Raw genomic sequence first — 20,828 nt, 5'->3', positions numbered from 1 at the left:
GATTGGGAGGAACAGATCAGTCTGCTGTTTAACACTTATTAAAGTCTACATGAGATAACACTTGAGAAGACTTTGGAGATTTATGCTTTTTACCTATTCTTCTAGATATCCAAGTTCTGGACTGCAATCAATTTACACCTCATAATTATACTACACTTTTTTTTTTTTTTTTTTTAGAGGAGAGAAGTATTACCTTTTATTATTTTTTATGCATTAGTTCATTGAGATATATGCTTTTTGATGTGTGTTATGGTCTAAAAGAAGTGCTCAAAAATTCCAGTTGTTTCTCTTTTCATTTGTGCTTGTTTGTATGCTTTATATCTGCAAGAGATTTTAAGGTTCTTGTGGTAACAAGTTTGCTTTCTTCCCAGTATCCGACACAATGGTTTTGATCTATGATCTCCAGATGTTATTAAACTGTTTTTTTTTTTTAAGTTGATGGAATGATCTTAAGCAGATATACCACATTTTCCTAGATTCTCTACAAGGTAAATTAGCCTTCTCTAAGTATCATTTAAAATTTCTGGCTTAACAAGAAATTCTTTACATTAACTCTGCTTCCTAATCTGCTATAAAAGTCCATTATGTCAATTGTTGCTTTTTATGAAAATATTCACTTGAGGCAATAATATTAGAATCCATTGTCCAGAGGAAAACAAAATTGTAATTTCTGAAGAACTGGCATGTATTTTCCTAACTGATGAAAGCATGTAACTCACTGAAGTCTGTTTTCTTGTCCCAGCTGCTAAAAAGCTCAGAGGCAAATTTGGAGTTTTTCAACTGACTGCATTAACTCTTACACTTCACATATTTGCCTTTTCTCTTTTCCCTTAATTGTATCTATCTATCTATCTATCTATCTATCTATCTATCTATCTATCTATTTATCTAATCTATCATCTATCTATCTTTCATCTATCTAATTTATCTCTATCTCATCTATCTATCTTTGTCGTTAGGATGAGAGGAATATTTTTTTAAAAAAACAAAAATAAAAGCCCAAACAATTGAATCAGGTAGTTCAACCTCTTCATTTTTACACATGAGTAACCCGAGGTCCAGACAGATTAAAGCAGTTTACCCAAGACCACACTACTGGTCATCAGAACCAAGTTTTTCTAGATCCTTGTCATGATTTTTCTTTCTTTTTTTTTTTTTCATTTTATTTTATTTATTTGTTTTTATACAGCTGGTGATCCTTGTCATCATTTATTTCCATTACACCTGCTTGTCTGCTATGTCAGTGATCTCTAATTGTCTGTGTCCTGACAACTGAGACTTTGAGGTCAAGTATAGGAATCAGAATTACCAGTGGTTTAGAGCTCCACTAGCCAGTATGGCAGCCACTAGCCACATGAAGCTCCTGAGCATTTGAAATGTGGCTAGTGCAAGTGAGGAACTGTGTTCTAAGTGTAAAACCTGATTTCAAAGACTTAGTATGAAAAAGAAAATGTACAATATCTCATTAATAGGTTTTAATGTTATAAACAACAAGGACCTACTGTATAACACAGGAAACTATATTCAGTATCTTGTAATAACCTATAATGGAAAAGAATCTGAAAAAGAATATATATATATATGTATATTTATATATATATATATAACTGAACCTCTTTGCTGCACACCTGAAACTAACACAACACTGTAAATTAACTATACGTCAATAAAAATGGTTAAAAAATAAGTTTTAATGTTGATTACATATTGAAATGATATTATTTTTGATATATTGGGTTAAAAAACATATTACTAAAGTAAATTTAACTTGTTCCTTTTTACATTTTAATATGGTTACTAGGAAATTTTAAATTACATAACTGGTTTAAAGTACTCTTCAACTTTTATGCTGAAACATTTCTAGTCTAGAAAAACATCTGACCTGCTAATTGAAGAGTATTAAGTGCATGCATTTAAAGTTTATTTATTTGTTTGTTTGTTAAATGACACATTTAAAAATATTGTACATAGTGGAGACTTAGTTTAAAGTTTTTAGTCATGGATTTAGTTCCAAGACTGACTGATTCTTCTTGGAAGAGGTCAGATTATGCTTTAACCACCCTCCAACTCTATTAGAAACTTAAAGATTGATTGATGATTTGCTTTAGTTAAATTTATCTTAGAAATACAATGTAAGTTAAGATTTTATTATAATGACATTATTTATCATTTGCTATCCGTAAGTAATTAAATTTAAATGTTCTCAATTTAAAAAGAAAATCCGTCTTTATCAGTAGCAGCAACAATACCAGTTGCTCTAGGGCACAGTGGTCTCACCAAGACATCTCTTAAAATTTACATGAACTATGCAGAAGAAATAAGAATTTTTGTTTCTTACTTCCTTTTTGGGTCACACTACATGTCTTGGCATGATCACACATTTGAGTGCTCAGTATGCACCACTTTCTTGTCCCATTGCTATGCACACATGCACCCTTCCCTATATTCTAAGAAGTAATTTTTTCTCCCAGGTAAAAGAATGATTATTGTTCTCATAGAATTTTCCGTTTCTTAATTGTTTATCCTTTTTAATTTTTTCCCACCATCTCACAACAATGATCCCCAATACTCAGCCTCCGGGTTGAACAGCAAAAAGATAGATATCATTAAAATTCACAGGAAAGGTTTTAGGAAAAGATAAATCACTTCTAAACCTTTGGTAGGGCCAGATCACAGTTTATAGAGCCACTGCCTTGAAAGACTGGGCTAGAATTAACAAGACATAACACTTTTCCTTTTCTTTTTATACAAGAACATATTGGTCTTTTATCCTTGGAGCTGTATCTATACTAATACTCTATAAATGTTATTTAAGTTTTCTTAACATCTTTATTGTGGAGTATAATTGCTTTACAATGTTGTGTTAGCTTCTGCTGTATAACAAAGTGAACCAGCTATATGTATACACATATATCTCCTCCCTCTGGCGCCTCCCACCTACCCTCCCTATCCCACTCTCCCTATCCCACCCCTCTAGGTGGTCACAAAGCACCGAGCTGATCTCCCTGTGCTATGCGGCTGCTTCCCACTAGCCATCTATTTTACATTTGGTAGTGTATATATGTCCATGCCACTCTCTCACTTCGTCCTAGCTTACCCTTCCCCCTCCCATGTCCACAAGTCCATTCCCTGCGTCTGCGTCTTTATTCCTGTCGTTATTTAATTTTGATAGATAACCAAGATTGATTTCTAATTCTTTTTTTTTCCCCTTAGAACTGTTACTAAACTGAGTCAAAAGTTTCCCAAAGCGAATTTTACTGAAATTCAGAAACTGATCGTGGATGTGGCCCACGTACATGAGGAGTGCTGCAGAGGAAATGTGCTGGAGTGTCTGCAGGATGGGGTGAAGAGTCTTGCCTCCTATAAAAGAGATATTCCCACTCCCTTTTCTTTCTTTTGCTCTCATTCTAAATGGGAGAAGGGTGTCTGTCATGAGTTGGTCATAGAATGTGGAAACTAGCTGACTGAGTGAAGTTACAGACTTCTTAAGAGTAAAACTTGAATCTCTTTTATTGACTCTGCTTTTCACTTAAGGGATGCGCTCCTCTTCCTAGACCAGTGCCCATTCATTCTTACTTCTAAAGGAGATGGTAACCTCTCTGGAGGTCTCCACACAGAATTTTGGGGGGAAAACTCTATTTTTAATATATTTGTTTTTTCATCCATTTGTGCTTTCATTTGATAAATATATATTGAATACTTTCTATGTGCTAGCCACTGTGGGGCATACCTGTTAGGAAGGCACAAGCTGGTTTCAAGAAATGTATAGTTTGATAAGAGAGATAAGACATGTGACCTCAGTGGGGTTAGAGACTGTCTTTGGTTTACTGTTATTTCCATAGGCCATCAGCACAATGCCTGGCACATGGAAGGCACTCTATATTATATACATAGAGCTATTACATGAATACAACAAAATAATAAAAGAAACATAAAAAATAACACAAGATATTATTCTACAAGGTAAAAAGCTAGCCATCACGGAGAGGTGTGAATAAGGGCTCTAGAGGAATTAAAAACCAAAAACAAATACCCCAAAAACAGAATCCTCAAGCATGCCATAGTCAGTTGCGATTTAAGCAGTGTGGCATTGGTCTATTTCGGGCCACCCTAGGCTTCCTAGATGTTGGAGACCTGTCTATCCCCAAATTATTCCCTCTCTGGTCCCCTGTGATACACCTTCTTCTTCAAGGAGGCTTAGAATCATTGCTCCTAGATATTTCGGTGGCTTGAAGCCAGGGCTGGAATATGGTTTCCAGAAGGTTGAAAGTGAGGGTAAAATGCTCCTTTCAGCCAGTCCACGGAAATTTGGCTGAGATACACTTGAAAACCAGCAAGAAGCCAAGGCTGTAGGGGAGTCTTTGGGCCCAGGCAGAGAATCCTGGTGTCAGGAGTTGGGGAAAGTGGACTGAGGGGGCTGCCTCCAAGACAGATTTTCCTATATCATTTATTTTTCCTTTTAGAAGCATTTGCCTTCATGTTAGGAATGGTAATAAGAATGATTTTATTTTTCTTCGATGTGAGTTGTATCAGTTTTAGTTGACTATTTTACTAATTTGTATACTCATTTTTTAAAGTTTAGTTTTTTCAATTTTTGGACTTCATAACCACCCTTTTCCATTAAAGTGAAAAAATAATTTAAGTATGGTATATAAGTTGGATTTTAATGGCTGAATAATGGGTTCTAATTGTTCCTGCTGAGAATGCACAGAATTTTCAGTCCTTTGACAGGTACATGTAAGCTCGGCTTCTTTCTGGCCACTTACGTGCCTTTCATTATCTATAGACTGCCCTCTGGAGGTCATAATGGGTTACTGCAGGGTTATATAAACAGCAAGTATTTACTACCAAATTTCAATACTAATAGAAAGACATGCATCAACGTGCATGTCGTTTGGTTTGAGGAGTACATTTGTCTTTTGTTTTTAAAAGCTTGCTATTAGAATAAAATAGTAGATTTTAGCTGACAACTATGAAAAGAAGAATTGAACAAACAAGGCTAGGTGGAAAGGAGTGAGGAAACGTAGAGTAAGGAGAAAGCACTAAAATGCGAGACAAGGTAAATGTCTTCTTCCTTCCTTCTTTCCTTCCTAGGACTGGCCATGAGGTCCTGAATTAAAGAATAAATGTTTAAAACTTAGACTTTATTTTTCTATTACAGGAAAAAATTATGTCCTACATATGTTCTCAGCAAGATATTCTGTCAAGCAAAATAGCAGAATGCTGCAAATTACCCACCACACTTGAACTTGGTCATTGCATAATTCATGCAGAAAATGATGACAAACCTGAAGGCTTATCTTCAACTCTAAATAGGTTTTTAGGAGAGACAGATTTCAACCAACTTTCTTCAAGGGAAAAAGATCTCTACATGGCAAGGTAACACACTCTGTAAATGTATGTTCACACAAGTGAAAATTATGATGTGACTGACAGCTTTGTGTTGTTGAAATGGTTTCTGAACTCAGTATGTGAGGATAATGTTAGAATGTTCTAAGCCAAAATATAGTTAGGAGGAAATAACTAGGAAATAAGGAATAGGGTCTATCTTGTACTGATGAGACTTTCACCATTGCTGTTATTAACTGGCTTGCTTATGAGGATGCATTTTGTTTTGTATCAGTTTCTCTGGAATCAGAAGCATTGTCATCCCTGTATGGATTACTCATGTAAAGACCACCATTGGACTTCCGAATAGGATATGGATATTTTTGTAATACGAAGGGCTCATAATTAAGAATGTGCTTTTTCATTGTGCATGTTTTAAAAACTTTTTCCCCCAAATGTAACTTAATAGATAATGCTAGATACAAGGGCTTTCATTGTAGCAGTTTATTTGCTATTTATTGAATACATGTTTTATTTTTTTAAGGAAATGAAAACACATTTAGAGACATTTGCAGTATGGTAGTTGTAATTGACAAGACATGTTCTCATTCTATTTGCTTTTAAGGGGAACAAGCAGTTAACACATTTTCCTTTATTGTACAGTGTGTATCAGTGGACACTATTAGAGGAGGGATTTGTGCAGTTCTTAGGACACTATACTTAATGATCTCCAAAGGTCCTTCTAAATTTGAGTCTGCTTTTAATGTAGTAATGAAAAGAATGGTGCAATTTTCTTTTTAATATTCCTGGAGGATATTACTCTATTGTTGATTAAAATTAGACATGTACACATTGTTTGCACCGCTAAATTAAATTATGCAAACAAGAACAAAGTCCAGATTTCAGAAACCCATAATGACATTATTGGAGGAGGACCTAATATGACCTATTTCTACAACCTGGGAATACAATTAGTAAATTCAAGAATTCTCTTTAAATTTACCCATTCATACATTCTGAAGGTAACTGTTTATTTAATAGAAGCAGTTCTTCAATTGGAAAGGTTCTTTGCAGTAGAAATTTTCTCAGCCGAGAATGATCTTCCCCCAGACACTTTGTGTGGCTTCCTTCACCCAGGTTTTTCTCCTGAAAGAGCTACTCAAAGAGACTTTTCTTGACCACACACTCTAAATTGTCACCCCTTTCCTTCTTGTCTATCTTCCGTTATTTCTCTTCATTGATTTATCACTACCTAAGATTGGATGACCTATTTCTTATTTGTTTCTGTCTCCTTATAATGCCTGCTTTTGAGAGGTCAGACATTTTATCTTATACATTATTGAATCCTTACTGCTTAAAGAAATTGTTTGCACAGACTTGGCAGTGGAAAAATATTTGTTGTATGGATAGATTTCACATCCATAATTGAAAGTGAATAGTGCAAAAGAAAACAAAATACCATTTTAGAACAATTTGAGGGATTATAATTTTTATTAATAGCTTTGCCATCATATAGTTGAAATAATATTTAATTTCTAGGTTTATTTATTTGCATTTTAACTTCTGCATGCCATATAACACAGGAATAATTTGTCTCTTAATTCCAATAACATGATTTTTTCACACATATTTCAGATTTACTTATGAATATTCAAGAAGACATACTAAGCTTGCTGTCCCAATAATTCTAAGAGTTGCTAAAGGATATCAGGAGTTATTGGAGAAATGTTCCCAGTCTGAAAACCCTCCTGAATGCCAGGATAAAGGGGTAAAATGCTCTAGTTTTTTAAGGAAAATCTGGAAAACTAGATGGATATCATGCATTAAAAGTGCTGTTTGTTTGAAAACATCTGGTCACTAATGAGCAGTTAGTTATGTCTACTAACTAGCTATCTAGCTATTAAGTAGTGATTAACTAGTAGTCAACAACTATTGGCTTATTTTAGAAATAAGAATGTTTTAACCAAAAGTTCTTTGATGCACAGAATAAAAATAATATTCATTTTTGAATAGCTCCACTCCAGAAAGGCTAGAATCTTGTACAGAAAGAATTGTAACTTTTTACCCAAAGTTTGAGTTCTGCCATCAAATAACTTAGTGATTCACAAAGTTTTAAACTTAATCTCCCTAAAGTTCATTTGCCTGAATTCTCACAATTCATCTTTAATATTAAAAAACCCTCTAAATCTGGTTTCTCTAAGATTGGTATCATAATAGAATAAACTATTACTGGCCAATTTTTACATACAAAGTTATGTGTGCAGAAAGAGAAAAAAAATGTATGTAATAATGCTTGTATTTTCAGGAAGAAGAGTTAGAGAAATATATCCAGGAGAGCCAAGCGCTGGCAAAGCGAAGCTGCGGCCTCTTCCAGAAATTAGGAGAATATTACTTACAAAATGCGTATGCTTTTTTAAACAGTATTTTGAGTGATTTAAGATCATTAACTAGTGAGGGAAAGACCCATCTAAATTAATCACCCATGGCTACCCTAATTACAGCCCCTGTGTTATACTGGAGGTCTTGTAATCTGATCACCCAGTTTCCAGTTCCAGAAGGTGGCCTTCCCCAGTTCTCGCTCTTTAGGAGCAACAGATGGCCTGTGAAGCCTGATCTGTGGTACTGGCTTTGGGTTCCCCAAACCGTGCAGAGTTTTGCAGTAAAGATACCCATTCTATCATAGCCTGTCGTAGTTAAAGCGCCCAAAGATCAAAGTGCGTATCGAGGAAACTTCTGAGGTTGGGAGTAGGAGTCAGCCTGCTGCCCAGCGTTTACTTTCCCGTTGTGATCTGTTGGTGTAAGAAGAGGGTAGGGAATGCTTATCAGAGTAAATGCACCTCCAGCGTTGGTCCAGGTACCATGTGGGTGAAACAAATGAGCTGATTTCATGTCCCCTGATGCCAAAAGAGGGTCTCTGAGAAGGAATGAGGGTCCAGAGACTCGTGAAGGACTCAGCAAGATTTGGTGAAAAATGCTTCTTTCAGGTTTCTTGTTGCTTACACAAAGAAGGCCCCTCAGCTGACCCCAGCTGAGCTGATGACCTTGACCAGAAAAATGGCGACCGCGGGAGCCACTTGTTGCCATCTAAGTGAGGACAAACAATTGGCCTGTGGTGAGGGAGCGGTGAGTGTTTTGTTTAGTCCCACCCTGTTTCTGCCCTGTTGGGCTTGAAATAGCCTTATAATTCCCATTTAGGGGAAATGGGAAAAACCAGTGTGGAGATGGCTTTCCTGGACTTGTTGGATTAGTTGCAGTTGAAGGGGTGTAAGAACTCGGCTCTGAGTGGTTGGCATGTGGGCAAGCTTCCTGTCCTTCTAGAATGGCTGGTAGAAGTGCAGTGAGTTTATTCAACAAACAAGCAAGCTTTATGTACAGGGGAGACAGAAAGACTGACACGTCACTCAATTCATGATTTCACCAAATACCTACTTTAATGTTAAAACAGAAAAAGCTTCAACTTTGACAGATTAAAATTTGCTATTTTGTTTTTAGCCATACCTATGTTTTTGTCTTTTATAGTTTAATTTTTTATGATGATATTAGGGACAATTTATTCCCCTTGACAGGGTACAGGGTACAGAACAGATAAGTCCCACGTTCTGAAGAGTAAAATGACTTTCCAGTTGGTAATGCCAATAATCTTCTTAATGTCACTAGTGTCATACATATGATTACAGGTTGAATTTTTTAAATTATTTTTTCCCTTGAAGTCACAATTGTGAATAAAATTGTGTACCTTTTTTTTTTTTTCACTTTTCCTCTTTTTGATGATGGGGAGTCATTTGCTAATCAGTCTTCATGTCCTGGAATTTTTTGTCAAAGGTTAGAAGTGAAAAGAAAATTTCCTGTGAGTAAGCATCATCTTTGTCATTTATTGAATCCCACATGTTGGGAGGATGCAGGGGTACAGGATGGTGTAATGGTTCAGGAGTATAGGTTCTGGGGGCCTCCTGCCTACACTCCCATCCCACTGTGACCACTTGTGAGTCTTGTCACACTGGGAAAGCTAGTTATCTCACTAAGCTTGAGAATTTTCATCTGACATTTGAGAATAAAGTTAGGATGGCTGTCTTAAACGAGGTAATCCGTGTGACTCCCTCAGTACTAGCCTGATACATAGTATGCACACAAAATATGTTGGCCCTTATTACAAGTTATTATTAGGTGTTTAAGAAATATCTCTGAAGTGTGGAAGGTAGGCGAATTCTACATTAGGAAAGCCTTAAGGACACACAGACTCACACACACACACACATCTTATTTCTTTACAATTAGGACTACATATTAGCTGTATGTATGTATGTATGTACATATGTGAAAAGGTTAGGTTTGTGCTATTCTTACCTTCAGAAAGTGATTCTCTGAATCCCAAAAATAAAATGGAAAGCTCAACTAAATATACATGGAAAATGTAGGCCATGTATTGATTTCAGAGACTTTTCCCCTTCAGAAGTATGTATGTAACTGAAAATGTGTTTCAAATCGCTGACACAAATAGCTGAAGTGGCTGTCTTCAACATCACTTGTGGAACATTGGTCACTAAATGCTGAAGTTTATCCCAAACAAATGGGTAAATAAGAATCTATAATATGGCAGCACATGATCCCTACACAGACAGCAAATTTTCCTGTAAATTAATTATAAGTTACTGGGCATTAAACACTATTGCAACAATTTTCCTGAATCAATTCTATGGCTGACGCTTCATCTCCTTGCTTTCTTCTTTCTCGTCCTCCTAATTAGGCTGACCTTATTATTGGACTGTTATGCATCAGACATGAAGAGACTCCTGTAAACCCTGGCATTGGCCAGTGCTGCACCTCTTCATACGCCAACAGGAGGCCGTGTTTCAGCAGCTTGGTGGTGGATGAGACATACGTTTCTCCGCCATTCTCTGACGACAAGTTCATCTTCCATAGGGATCTGTGCCAAGCTCAGGGTGTAGCACTGCAAACAATGAAGCAACAGTAAGAAATGGGTATTTGCTAGCATGGAGAAGACTGACAACACTAAATAGCGGTTGAGATTTCTACTTCTCACACCCAACACCCTTGGGCTCACCAGGAGAAGATTATTACTCCAAAGCACTTAAAGTGACTTTCAGAATAGTCTTGTCTCAGAGTCTTCATAGCCTCTAGTCTGGAAAAATTCACTGGGGCAGATAATTTCCTGTTTGTAAAAATAGTCTCCTTTTAAACTATTGTTGTGATGCATCTTGGGATCGAGGGAAAAGGAACAATCTATTTCAGGTAATTAAGGTATATCTTTGCAGTAAGTCTTGGGTACTTCCATTCCAAGCACTGAAGAAACATCTTTGAATTTTTTTCCACACTGTTTACTCTTTGAAGAGAATAACCATAACATTTAGCTCAACCATGCAATATGGGTGTTATGAAGTGGAATACACATTTCAGTTCATTGTGGGAGGCATTCTGTAATGATGATAGTAATGCAAGTCAATGTAACTCATGTTCTCCAAATTCCCATGCATTTTCATACTCCCATACTTTGTAAAAGGTCTTCCTTCATTTTGGAAAACTTGTTCATCCCTTTTTTCTCTGTCACAATCTGAGGCATGTTTCTAGGTACAGTATGAATGCCGCCTGGCAAGCCTCCCCTATTCCCTGGGTCAACATTAATTCCAGCCTGAATGTATTGCCAAATGAGTATTACAGGCAATTAGGACAGACGGTGCTCAGGTTAGGGGTGTGATAATTGTGAATGACAAGGGTTTGGAAGTTGGAGCCTTTGAGTATGGATAAGACATATTTTAGAAGAGAGAACTGGAAAGAATATTTTAGGCAAGTAAGAAAAAGACTATTTCACTACATATAAGGTGGAACTGTGAAATAGTGTTTCATCTATAACCTGCACAAGTCCAGACCAATGGAACACTTAGCATGTTTCTTGCCTCAGTCTTTCTAATAAAGTATTAGACAAGATATATGTGGTGAGTCTGGTAATGGGTTAATGGAATGAGGGTTTAGGGTAAGGATTGCCAGGGCTCTGAAAGTTCTCTCCTAGGAAGGCTTTAGAAAAATATCATTGCATAGCAGACTTCTCTTTTATATTGTTTTGTTTTAAATCATAGATTTCTCATTAACCTTGTGAAGCAAAAGCCACAAATCACAGAGGAACAACTTGAGGCTGTCATTGCAGATTTCTCTGGCCTCCTGGAAAAGTGCTGCCAAGGCCAAGGGCAGGAAGTTTGCTTTGAGGAAGAGGTATGTGCAGCTCATGTTTACACTCAGAATACTTGGTATGGAATTTTTTGTAACGAATAATGAAAAGAGTATCCCACTAATTTATAATTTTAAAATAATGCCAGAAATATTTATATTTAATTTAGAAATTGATTGAAGGACTTTATAATATTTAAAAATAATCACAGTTTTCTCACTAAATATTAGAAGAAGTGTAATTTTAGAGTATATTATGAGAATTAGTAATTTTGATTTATTTTCTAGTGGAGAAAACTGTAAAGTGAATATATAATTAACATGATAATTTAGACAGCTTCTGGCTTAAAATTTATCAATTGAGCTAAATGGATTAAAAGGATTTAATAGCAAATGAATTGTGCACATAGGATATTGGGGGAATATTTATAGAAAATATATTGAACTCAGGAACAAGCCTTTGAAAATTAACAGAGTAGTAATTAGGTATTATCTTAATATAATTATTTAGCAATTTTAGCTGGATTTGTAAATTGACTACATTTTGTAAGCCTCTAGTTTGTATTACTAAATATATTTGAATACAACATCACTGTATTTTAAAAAGATATTCTATAATTCAGCCTTTTTGCCAATTTTATTTGACTATCTCATGATGTAGAAGCTTAGATGTTTTGTTATTTGATAATATTTAGAAACGTTGAGTTTTTCAGTAGATAATATAATTACATGGGTTTGTGTGTACTTATTAGTATGTGTCTGTTTTTGGTAGGAGGGGGTGGGACACAGATAATGAAATGAGATAAAACAAAACTGATAAAATAGATTTTATGTAAACCATTTCTGTTAAATATGATACAAAAAGATTAATGTCCTCTGTTTTGAGAACACGTTCATTTACATGCAGAGAACATGAACAAATAGTAGCATAGCAGTATTTTCTCTGCAAACCTTTTAATTTCTGTGACTGACTTGTAGAGAAAGCGGAGAGATGGGATGAAGCTTTGTAAGAGTTTGGAGATTGGTATAGGAAAAACAATACCTCCTGTTGATAAGAATGGAGTTGTTTTCCTTCTGCCTTCTATTGTCCTAGCTTGTTGACATCAGAGTTGTATATCTTTATTTTTAACTTGGTTAATCTATAAACCAATGAATTCACCCCTAGCTAGTGGAGAGTTAACTGTACGACTGGCACAGTGGTCTACTTTTTTATCTGATGATTCTTATTGACTGATTTATTTTATTTTTATTTTTTTCTTTTTTAAATTGAAGTAGAGTGGATGTACAATATTATATGTTACAGGTCTATAATATAGTGATTCACAAGTTTTTAAAGATTATACTCTATTTATAGTTATTATGAAATATTTCCTGCATTCTCTGTTGTACAATATATCCTTGTAGCTTATTTTATACCTAATAGTTTGTACCTCTTGCTCCCCTACCTCTATATTACCCCTCCCCCCTTCCCTCTCCCCACTGGTAGCCACTAGTTTGTTCTCTATATCTGTGAGTCTGCTTTTTTTTTTATATATTCACTAGTTTGTTGATGATTCTTTTTAATTTGCAGGGTCCAGCACTGATTTCAAAAACTCGTGCTGCTTTGGGAGTTTAAATTACTTCAGGTAACAAAAAATTCAGATAAGGCTAACTATAATGTTGATTCTCCCCAAATATTGATCCATAGTTAAATACATCCTAAGAGCTAACATTAAATACTTTTCTTAAAAATAAATGCAATTCAGTAAAAGAAAAAAAAACTTATTTAAAAACCCTGGAACAAAATAACGTCCACAATGTTAAATTAGTGATTCAACTAACTCAAAATTCTTTAAGGTTATTTCAAAAGCTTCAGAGAATGTCATTAGAAGGCCTTCCTATCAGTTTATCTGATATAGATTTGATATATGTATATATACGATATAAAATAATAAAACCAGTTACACCCTGCATCTATTAATTTAATTAGTACTTGTATTTTTGTTCTTGTTACAGGGGGAAGAGAAAAGACCAAAAGTCTTTATTGTTTGGTGTGAACTTTTCCCTTTAATTCTAACTGATTTGTGCTTTTTGTGAATTAAAGAAACGAAGACTTTTATGTGAAATTTCCCTATCATAAAAATAAAGTATCTCCAAATATTTCTTTTTTCCTAGTCTGCTTATTTATGAACACTTTAAATAATTTCTTTAAATAGTTTTGTATACCATTGTCTGAAGCAGATTCTGGTCACAAAGCACTGAATATTGGTTACTGTAGGAGATTAAAGCCCCTCAAGGATGGATTTATGACATTGAAGGCTACATTACGTGGTGAACTAAAAACATGTTCCCAAGTGAAGCACTTTTTGGTGCTTCTAGGGCACACTGTTCATTAAATGATCATTTAAGTATTCTAACAGATAAGTTGGAGATGAGAAAAGAAATTATTATGTTTTGATAGGATCCATCAAGAATGATGTTACTCAAAATTTAACATCTACTTTTTTCTTAGTCTTGTTCATAAACCTTTTAAAACATAAATGTTAACTGTACTGTAGTTGTTTTGATTGAATATAGTTAACATTGTCATCAATTATTATTATTTTTTGTTCTGCAAGTATTTATTGAGCATTCACTGTGTCCCAGGTCCTGTTCTGGGTGCAGCCACTGTCCTCTAGTTGCTCCAGTAAAGAAGGAAGCAACTAAGAGCAATGCAACAAGATTATGGCCATTATAGAGGCAACAACACGTTGAGAGAATCAAAGGGTGGGTGAGACCAATTGTGACTGGGGAAAGTCACATTGGCAGAGACAAACATTTAAGAAGCATCTTAGAAGATGAATGGGCATTCATCCGTTCAAGTAAAGGAGAAGGCAAACACATGAAAGAGGAAAACATGGCCTATGACAAACGATGATGAATGATTTTAGGGGAGTATAGGGTGGGGAAGAAGGCTATAGACATGGAAGATCAAGCAAGACATTCAAGCTATATAGGATCGAGTGGATTCTCATCGGTTTTATTCCAAAGGGTTTGGATGATGTCTTATAGGTAACAGGGGACCAGAGTAATATCTAAGCAGAGTGATTAGCTTTTAAGGAGATAACTCATGAGATATGGAGGATGGGGAGTAGGGGCAGGGGAAAGAGTAGAGAGGGGCAAGGTCAGTAAGTGGTGACAAAAAGATCAGTCCACCAGTAGGGAGGCTGTTTATTGTATTAGCTTTGAACAGAAATCTAAAAATCACATTCATACTTTGGCGTCTGCTGCAGGAGAAAACATTTGCTCAGAGCAATAAAATTAGCTTTCAGTTCTAACTCAGTTACTTTGTCCTTTATATTTTTCTTTCAATTTTGATGGAACATCTGTGGACTTTGCCTGATTGCGGTGTAATTCTAAGAAGTATTAACTTAGAGATCACAGTAAGATAAAGTAGAATTCAACATAAAGCATTTAACAGGAAAAATAATCTTTTATTGTTAAGAGGAGAGTTCAAGTAAGATAAAACTGCTTGGAAAATGTATGAGCCAAATGATATTTCATTGACATGTATAAAGAAAAAAATGATTGGAAACACTAGGAAAAATTGACACAAATACAATAGTAAATTGGAGACTTTAGAACATTTCTGCTTCTCAGAGAAGACAAGTTAAGCAAACAATAAATACAAACTCAAGGTAGAAACTTCTCTAGTCAAAGTTACCAGTGGCTTCTATGCTGCAAAATCCAGTAGTCAATTCTCAGTGTTTAGTTTACCTGATTTCTCTCGGGACAACTTGACACAATCGATCACTCCCTTTTCCTTGAAGTATTTTTCTAGTTGGCTTCTGGATTTTCCTCCAACCTTATTGGCTGAATCTCCTCAATCTTCTTCACTGCATTTTCTGCAATTCTTTGACCACTAAATGTTGCAGTGTCCCAGAGCTGCTCTTCCTGAATCTAAACTTACCTCTAGGTGATCTCATATAGACTTGATGCAGTAATACCATCTAGATGTTGACAACACGTATTTATATCTCCAGCCTGGATTTTTTTCCCCCTTAATTTCCAGGCTCTCGGGTCAGCTTCCTCCCTGACGTCTCCATGTTGATAATGCAGAGACAATCCAAACTTAGCACATTTTAAACTGAACTCTGCCCCATCCCAAATTTGTGTCTCCCTCTGTCTTGTTCTTCCTTCTGCTTACTCAAGTCAGAAACCTTAGCGTCATCTATGGTTCCTCTCTTCCATATCACCCCTACATTCAATCTATGAGCAAAACCTGTTGGCTCTACCTTCAGTGTACATCCAGAATTTGACTCTTTCCCAATACCACTAGTACAAGCCACAATCATACAACATAGGGATTATTGCAATAGCTTCACTGGTCTCCTTACAGGTACCCTTGCCTCACCCCCTGCTCTAGGCTCAACACAGTAATTGATGCGCTCCTTTACATCTAAGTACATTATACTACTTTTTCCACATCTCATTCAGAGTAAAGTCTCTACGATGACTCTACATGATGATAGCTTTCCGCCCTTTTCTCTTTCTTCTTCCACTGGGTCCCTTTGCAGGCACAGTGGCCTCCTTGATGTTCTGCAAGTTACCAATTAATTTCCTGCTCAGAGTTTTGCCTTTGCGATTCTTCTTGCTTGGAAATTGTGCCCTCAGATATGTGTGGGGCTCACTCCATCACCTCCTCAGGCTTCTACTTGTTATCACCTGCTAGATGAAAAGTCTTCCTTGACTGTCCTATTTTAAATCATACACCTATCCTTATCCCCCCACCAGTTATCACCATCTCATATACAGTAGATTTTGTTTATTTTCTGTCTACCTCCACTACTGTAAACCCCATGAAGAGAGGGAGTTTTTTTCTGTTTTGTTCACTTCTGTTATCCTCAACATAAGAACAGTGTCTGGAACATAATAGGCATTATATGAATATTTGACGGATATGTAAATGAATACACATGCCACAGGCTGTATTTTATTATAAGGTGCTGATCTAGAGGGGTTGTTAGCTTCATCTTCTAAAAGCCACACTGGGGAGAAGAAGCATGGGTCTGAGAAATTAACATCAAAAACATAAGAAACCACTGAGGAGGTTCAAGACCTAAGGTTTGGTGTGTGTGTGTGTGTGTGTGTGTGTGTGTGTGTGTAATGAGGATGTGTTGGTGTCTTGTGGTCTTGTGGCTACTGTAACAAACTACTGCAAACTTGGTTGCTTAAAACAACAGTTTTCTCTCTCTCTCACAGTTCTGGAGGCCAGCGGTCTGAAATCTACCAGGGTATTGCTCCCCTTGGGGCTCTAGCAGAGAGTCCATTCCCCGCCTCTTCCGGCTTCTGGTGGCTGTGCCAGCATTCCTGGGCCTGGAGCTGCTTTACTCTGGACTCTGCTTCCATATTCACATCGTCTTCTCTCTGTGTGTCTGCGTCTTCTCCTCCCTCTTCTCTGTCTCAAATCTCCCCCTGCCCTTCTCTTAAATCCATTTGTCATTGGATTAAGGGCCCGCCTGGATAATCCTCATCTCAAGATCCTTAATTACATCTTCAAAACCCAAAAAGCCCGGTGTCTACAGGATAGTATTAGGATAGGACTAAACTCCTGCTGTGGTAACAAACTGTTGAAAGCAGGTGAATATAGACCAGCCACTCTTAAAAATTACTCTTCCAACCTCTTCCTTGCCATGCCCTACTGCCCCTGGATTACCATGTAAAGAATTTGCCTCCTCCCAATGATGCCACTTTCGACGAGTTAAGGGAGATTCCAGAGAATTGCTTGATGGTATAATATTAAATTGGTAATACATAATAGTAAGATATCTGGAAATCCCCAAGTGTTCATGAACTAAATAACACACTTCTAAAGAACTCATGAATCAAAGGAGAAATTAAAAGGACACTTAAAAATATTTTAAATTGGATTAAAATGAAAACACAGCATATCAGAATTTGTGGGATACCATTAAAACAGTACTTAAAGAAAATTTATAGCACCAAAGTCACTCTGTTTTATAATTTATAACACTCTGTTATCTTCACTTAACATAGATTAGAAAAGAAGGAAGATCTCAAAACAATGAACTCAGCTTTCACCTTAAGGGAAAAAGAGCAAATTAAAACAAAGCAAGCCAAAGAAAGGAACTAATAGAAATTAATAAAATAGAAAAGAGAAAAAACATAGATAACAGTCAATGAAACCAAATCCTGGTTCTTTGAGAAGATCAATACTATTGATAAACCTCTAGCTGGATTTTAGGGAAAAAAAGAGAAAAAAAGCAAATTACTAGTATCAGGAATGAGAGAGGTGACATCACCTCATATATCAAAATGATAAGGGGATATTTTGAAGAATATTTTGCCAATAAATTTGACAACTTAGATGAAATGGGCAAATGCCTTGAAAGACACAAACTACCAAAGCCCATTCAAGAAAAAATAGATAATCTGATTATTTCTATATCCATTAAAGAAATGGAAAATTTAAAGATCATTTCCATAAAGAAAACTCCAGAAAACTGATGAATTCTACTAAACAAACATTTAAGGAAGAAATTATACTAATTCTACACAAACTCTTCCAAAAAATTGAAGAGAAAGGAATATTGTCCAGTTCATTCTATGAGGCCAGCATTACCCTGATACCCTCTATCTGCCATGTGAGGACACGACCAAAAATTGGCAGTCTGCAACCCAGAGGAGGGCTCTCACCAGAACCTGACCAGGCTGGCACCCTGATCTCAGACCCCTGGCCTCCAGAACTGTGAGCAATGAATTTCTGTTGTTGCTAAGCTCCCCACTTAATGGCATTTTGTTATAGCAGCTTGAACTGACTTAGACACTATTCCTTCTGTTCTGTTCTCCCTTTCTTCTATAGATAACAGCTTATCTCAGTTCTTGGTTACCCATTCTCTCCTTTATTTTTAACAGCTAAGCAAATATATATATATTTCTATTGCACCATTCTACCTATATTACACAAGGGGTTACATACTTACATATATTGTTCTATACCTTCTTACACTTAAAAATGCAGTCTTGGTGATTACTCCATATTATGCATAAGTTTTTTCCTCAATTTTTTAACAGCTTCACAGAATTTCTTTGTGTGATTATGTTATAGCTTATTAATTGACCTTTTATTGACATTTGGATCATTTCTAATCCTTTGCTATTGCAAATAATGCCACAATGAATAACCTAGTGCTTTAGTCATTTAGTAATATTGGTAGTGTATTTTTAGCATAAGTACCTATTAGAAATTTGTTGGCTCGAAGGACAAATACATAATTTTTTTAGATATTGCCAAATTCTCCTCAGTAGGTATTACATCACCATTTTGCATTCCCACCAGCAGTGGATGAGAGGATGTATTTCCCACAGTTTTATCCTCAAAGTATGTTGTCAAACTTAGATTTTTGCCAGTCAGATAGGTGAGGAGTGGTGCTGTGGTGCTGCATAGATGTTCGTTTCTCCTGTTATGAGCATCTTTTTTAGGTTTAAGGCCCTTTTTTATGTTTCTTCTTTTTGTGTAATATCTGTTTATATGATTTTACTATTTTTCTATCAGATTGTTGGTCGTTTTTTTCCCTTCAGATTTCCAGGAGCTCTTTGTATATTCTGGTATAGATTGCAGCTATCTTTTCTCAGTTTTTCCTCTGCATTTTTTCCTTTGCCTATAGTATTTTTCTATGTAAAGCCTTAAAATTTCTTTGTGTGTAGTTGAATTTATTACTACCTCTGAATTTTGCACCATAGGAAAAATGTCCCCACTCCCTTTGGGTTTCATCCAGTACATTTATCGGTTTTTCCCCCTTTTTACATTTGGAACTCTGATCTATATGGAATTTTCCTAGTGCATGGATAGGCATTTGAATCTAATTTTAGATTTTTAGTTGTATGTGTCTTTCTCTTGATTGCCATTACCACACTGTTTTAATTACTATGCTGTTTTAGAATGTGTTTTATTATCTGGTAGTGCTGCTTTGCACAACCCCTCACCCCAGTAGTTTTTTTTTTCTCCTTAGGGTTTTCATGATTATTCTTCTTGGTCATATATACCTCAGTCAGCGCATAAATGCCCCAGCTTCCCAGTCTCTGGCAGGACAATTCTAGGAAATCATCTTCCACTTCTCAGATAAGATTACATCCAGTTGCCTACACTGTTACTCTTCTCATTAACATCTCCTTTATTAGTTTTTTCTCTTCTCTGTCTCACTTCCTCACTTGTGCCTCCTCGAATCACCTTCCAAATAAATTAAAAGTCTTTGCCTGGAGTTCTGCATTTGAGGAACCCAAACTAAGAAAGAGTCATTTTTAGATTTTAACCTAGATGTAAAAGGTACCGACCACTGAGATCTGAGTATGCTATATAGGTGTGTGTGGTGGTACAGAATGGGAGGGAGAAGTGGTGCCTTCTAATTTAACTGTTCAGAATGTTGCTTTTTAGCTTGTTCTCCGGATTATTGCCCTATAGCCTATATCTTATCTTTAGACTTAGAGCTTCTCTGAAATGCCCTTGGGAAGCGTTGGTCTCATCTTCCATGTTTTGAACTCAAGTTCCTTTTTTTTTTTTTTAACATCTTTATTGCAGTATCATTGCTTTACAATGGTGCGTTAGTTTCTGCTGTATCACAAAGTGAATCAGCTATAAGTATACATATATCTCCATATCCCATCCCCCTTGGGTCTCCCTCCCACCCTCCCTATCCCACCCCTCTAGGTGGTCACAAAGCACTGAGCTGATCTCCCTGTGCTATGCGGCTGCTTCCCACTTATTTATTTTCTCCGTCAGCTTGATCCCATCTGTGTTAATTTCTAGGATTTTCTCAAGATTTTGAATGTTCTGCTGGCTATCTCGCTCTTTTTTTCCCCCAGTGTCCTTATGTATATGTATGTGTCTGTATTGTTGAAGCAAAACTTCTTAGGCATATTTTATCTGAGTAAGTTCAAAGTTTATTACTCATTAATGAGGGAGTTAGCAGTTAGATAATTCCGGGCAAATTCAAAATGACAGGAAGAAAACTGATTTAAAATACATTAAGTTTCTAACTAGGCACAAGACTGCTATTTTATTTCATATAATCGCAAAAAATCACATTCTTATCAGTGATATGGGATTAGATTTGTGAAATGGATGAATCGGAGCTGTCCTCTCACAATTGCCAGGCATGAAATGGATATCAGAAGTAATAAGTAACATATCTGAGAAGAAAATTAAAAGCAAGTAGATCTAATAGTTGAAATATACCCAGAAACAGGTTTTATACCCTGACAAAAGGCCAATAGAGGTCAGCAAGATCAGTAACATTCACTGGCTGCAACCAAAGATGCTGACCAAACCAGTTGCATAAATC

General features: G+C 36.1%; 1 protein-coding gene across 1 annotated transcript in view; it reads left to right on the top strand.

Annotated features, from left to right (window-relative positions):
- The window catches only part of AFP (alpha fetoprotein), a 28,936-nt gene extending 8,114 nt beyond the window's left edge, over nt 1-20,822 (top strand). The window contains exons 7-15 of the mRNA XM_082463793.1: nt 3,214-3,343; nt 5,162-5,379; nt 6,964-7,096; nt 7,634-7,731; nt 8,313-8,451; nt 10,073-10,296; nt 11,421-11,553; nt 13,079-13,133; nt 13,504-20,822. Coding sequence (XP_082319919.1) covers nt 3,214-3,343; nt 5,162-5,379; nt 6,964-7,096; nt 7,634-7,731; nt 8,313-8,451; nt 10,073-10,296; nt 11,421-11,553; nt 13,079-13,123 — 1,120 coding nt within the window. The 3' untranslated portion in view covers nt 13,124-13,133; nt 13,504-20,822. The remainder of the gene's footprint in view (nt 1-3,213; nt 3,344-5,161; nt 5,380-6,963; nt 7,097-7,633; nt 7,732-8,312; nt 8,452-10,072; nt 10,297-11,420; nt 11,554-13,078; nt 13,134-13,503) is intronic.
- Nucleotides 20,823-20,828: the final 6 nt, after the last annotated feature.

Source organism: Balaenoptera physalus, assembly GCF_965194825.1.
Source record: "Balaenoptera physalus genome assembly, chromosome: 5".
NCBI classification, from domain to species: domain Eukaryota; kingdom Metazoa; phylum Chordata; class Mammalia; order Artiodactyla; family Balaenopteridae; genus Balaenoptera; species Balaenoptera physalus.
This window is presented reverse-complemented; position numbering and strand designations above follow the sequence as displayed.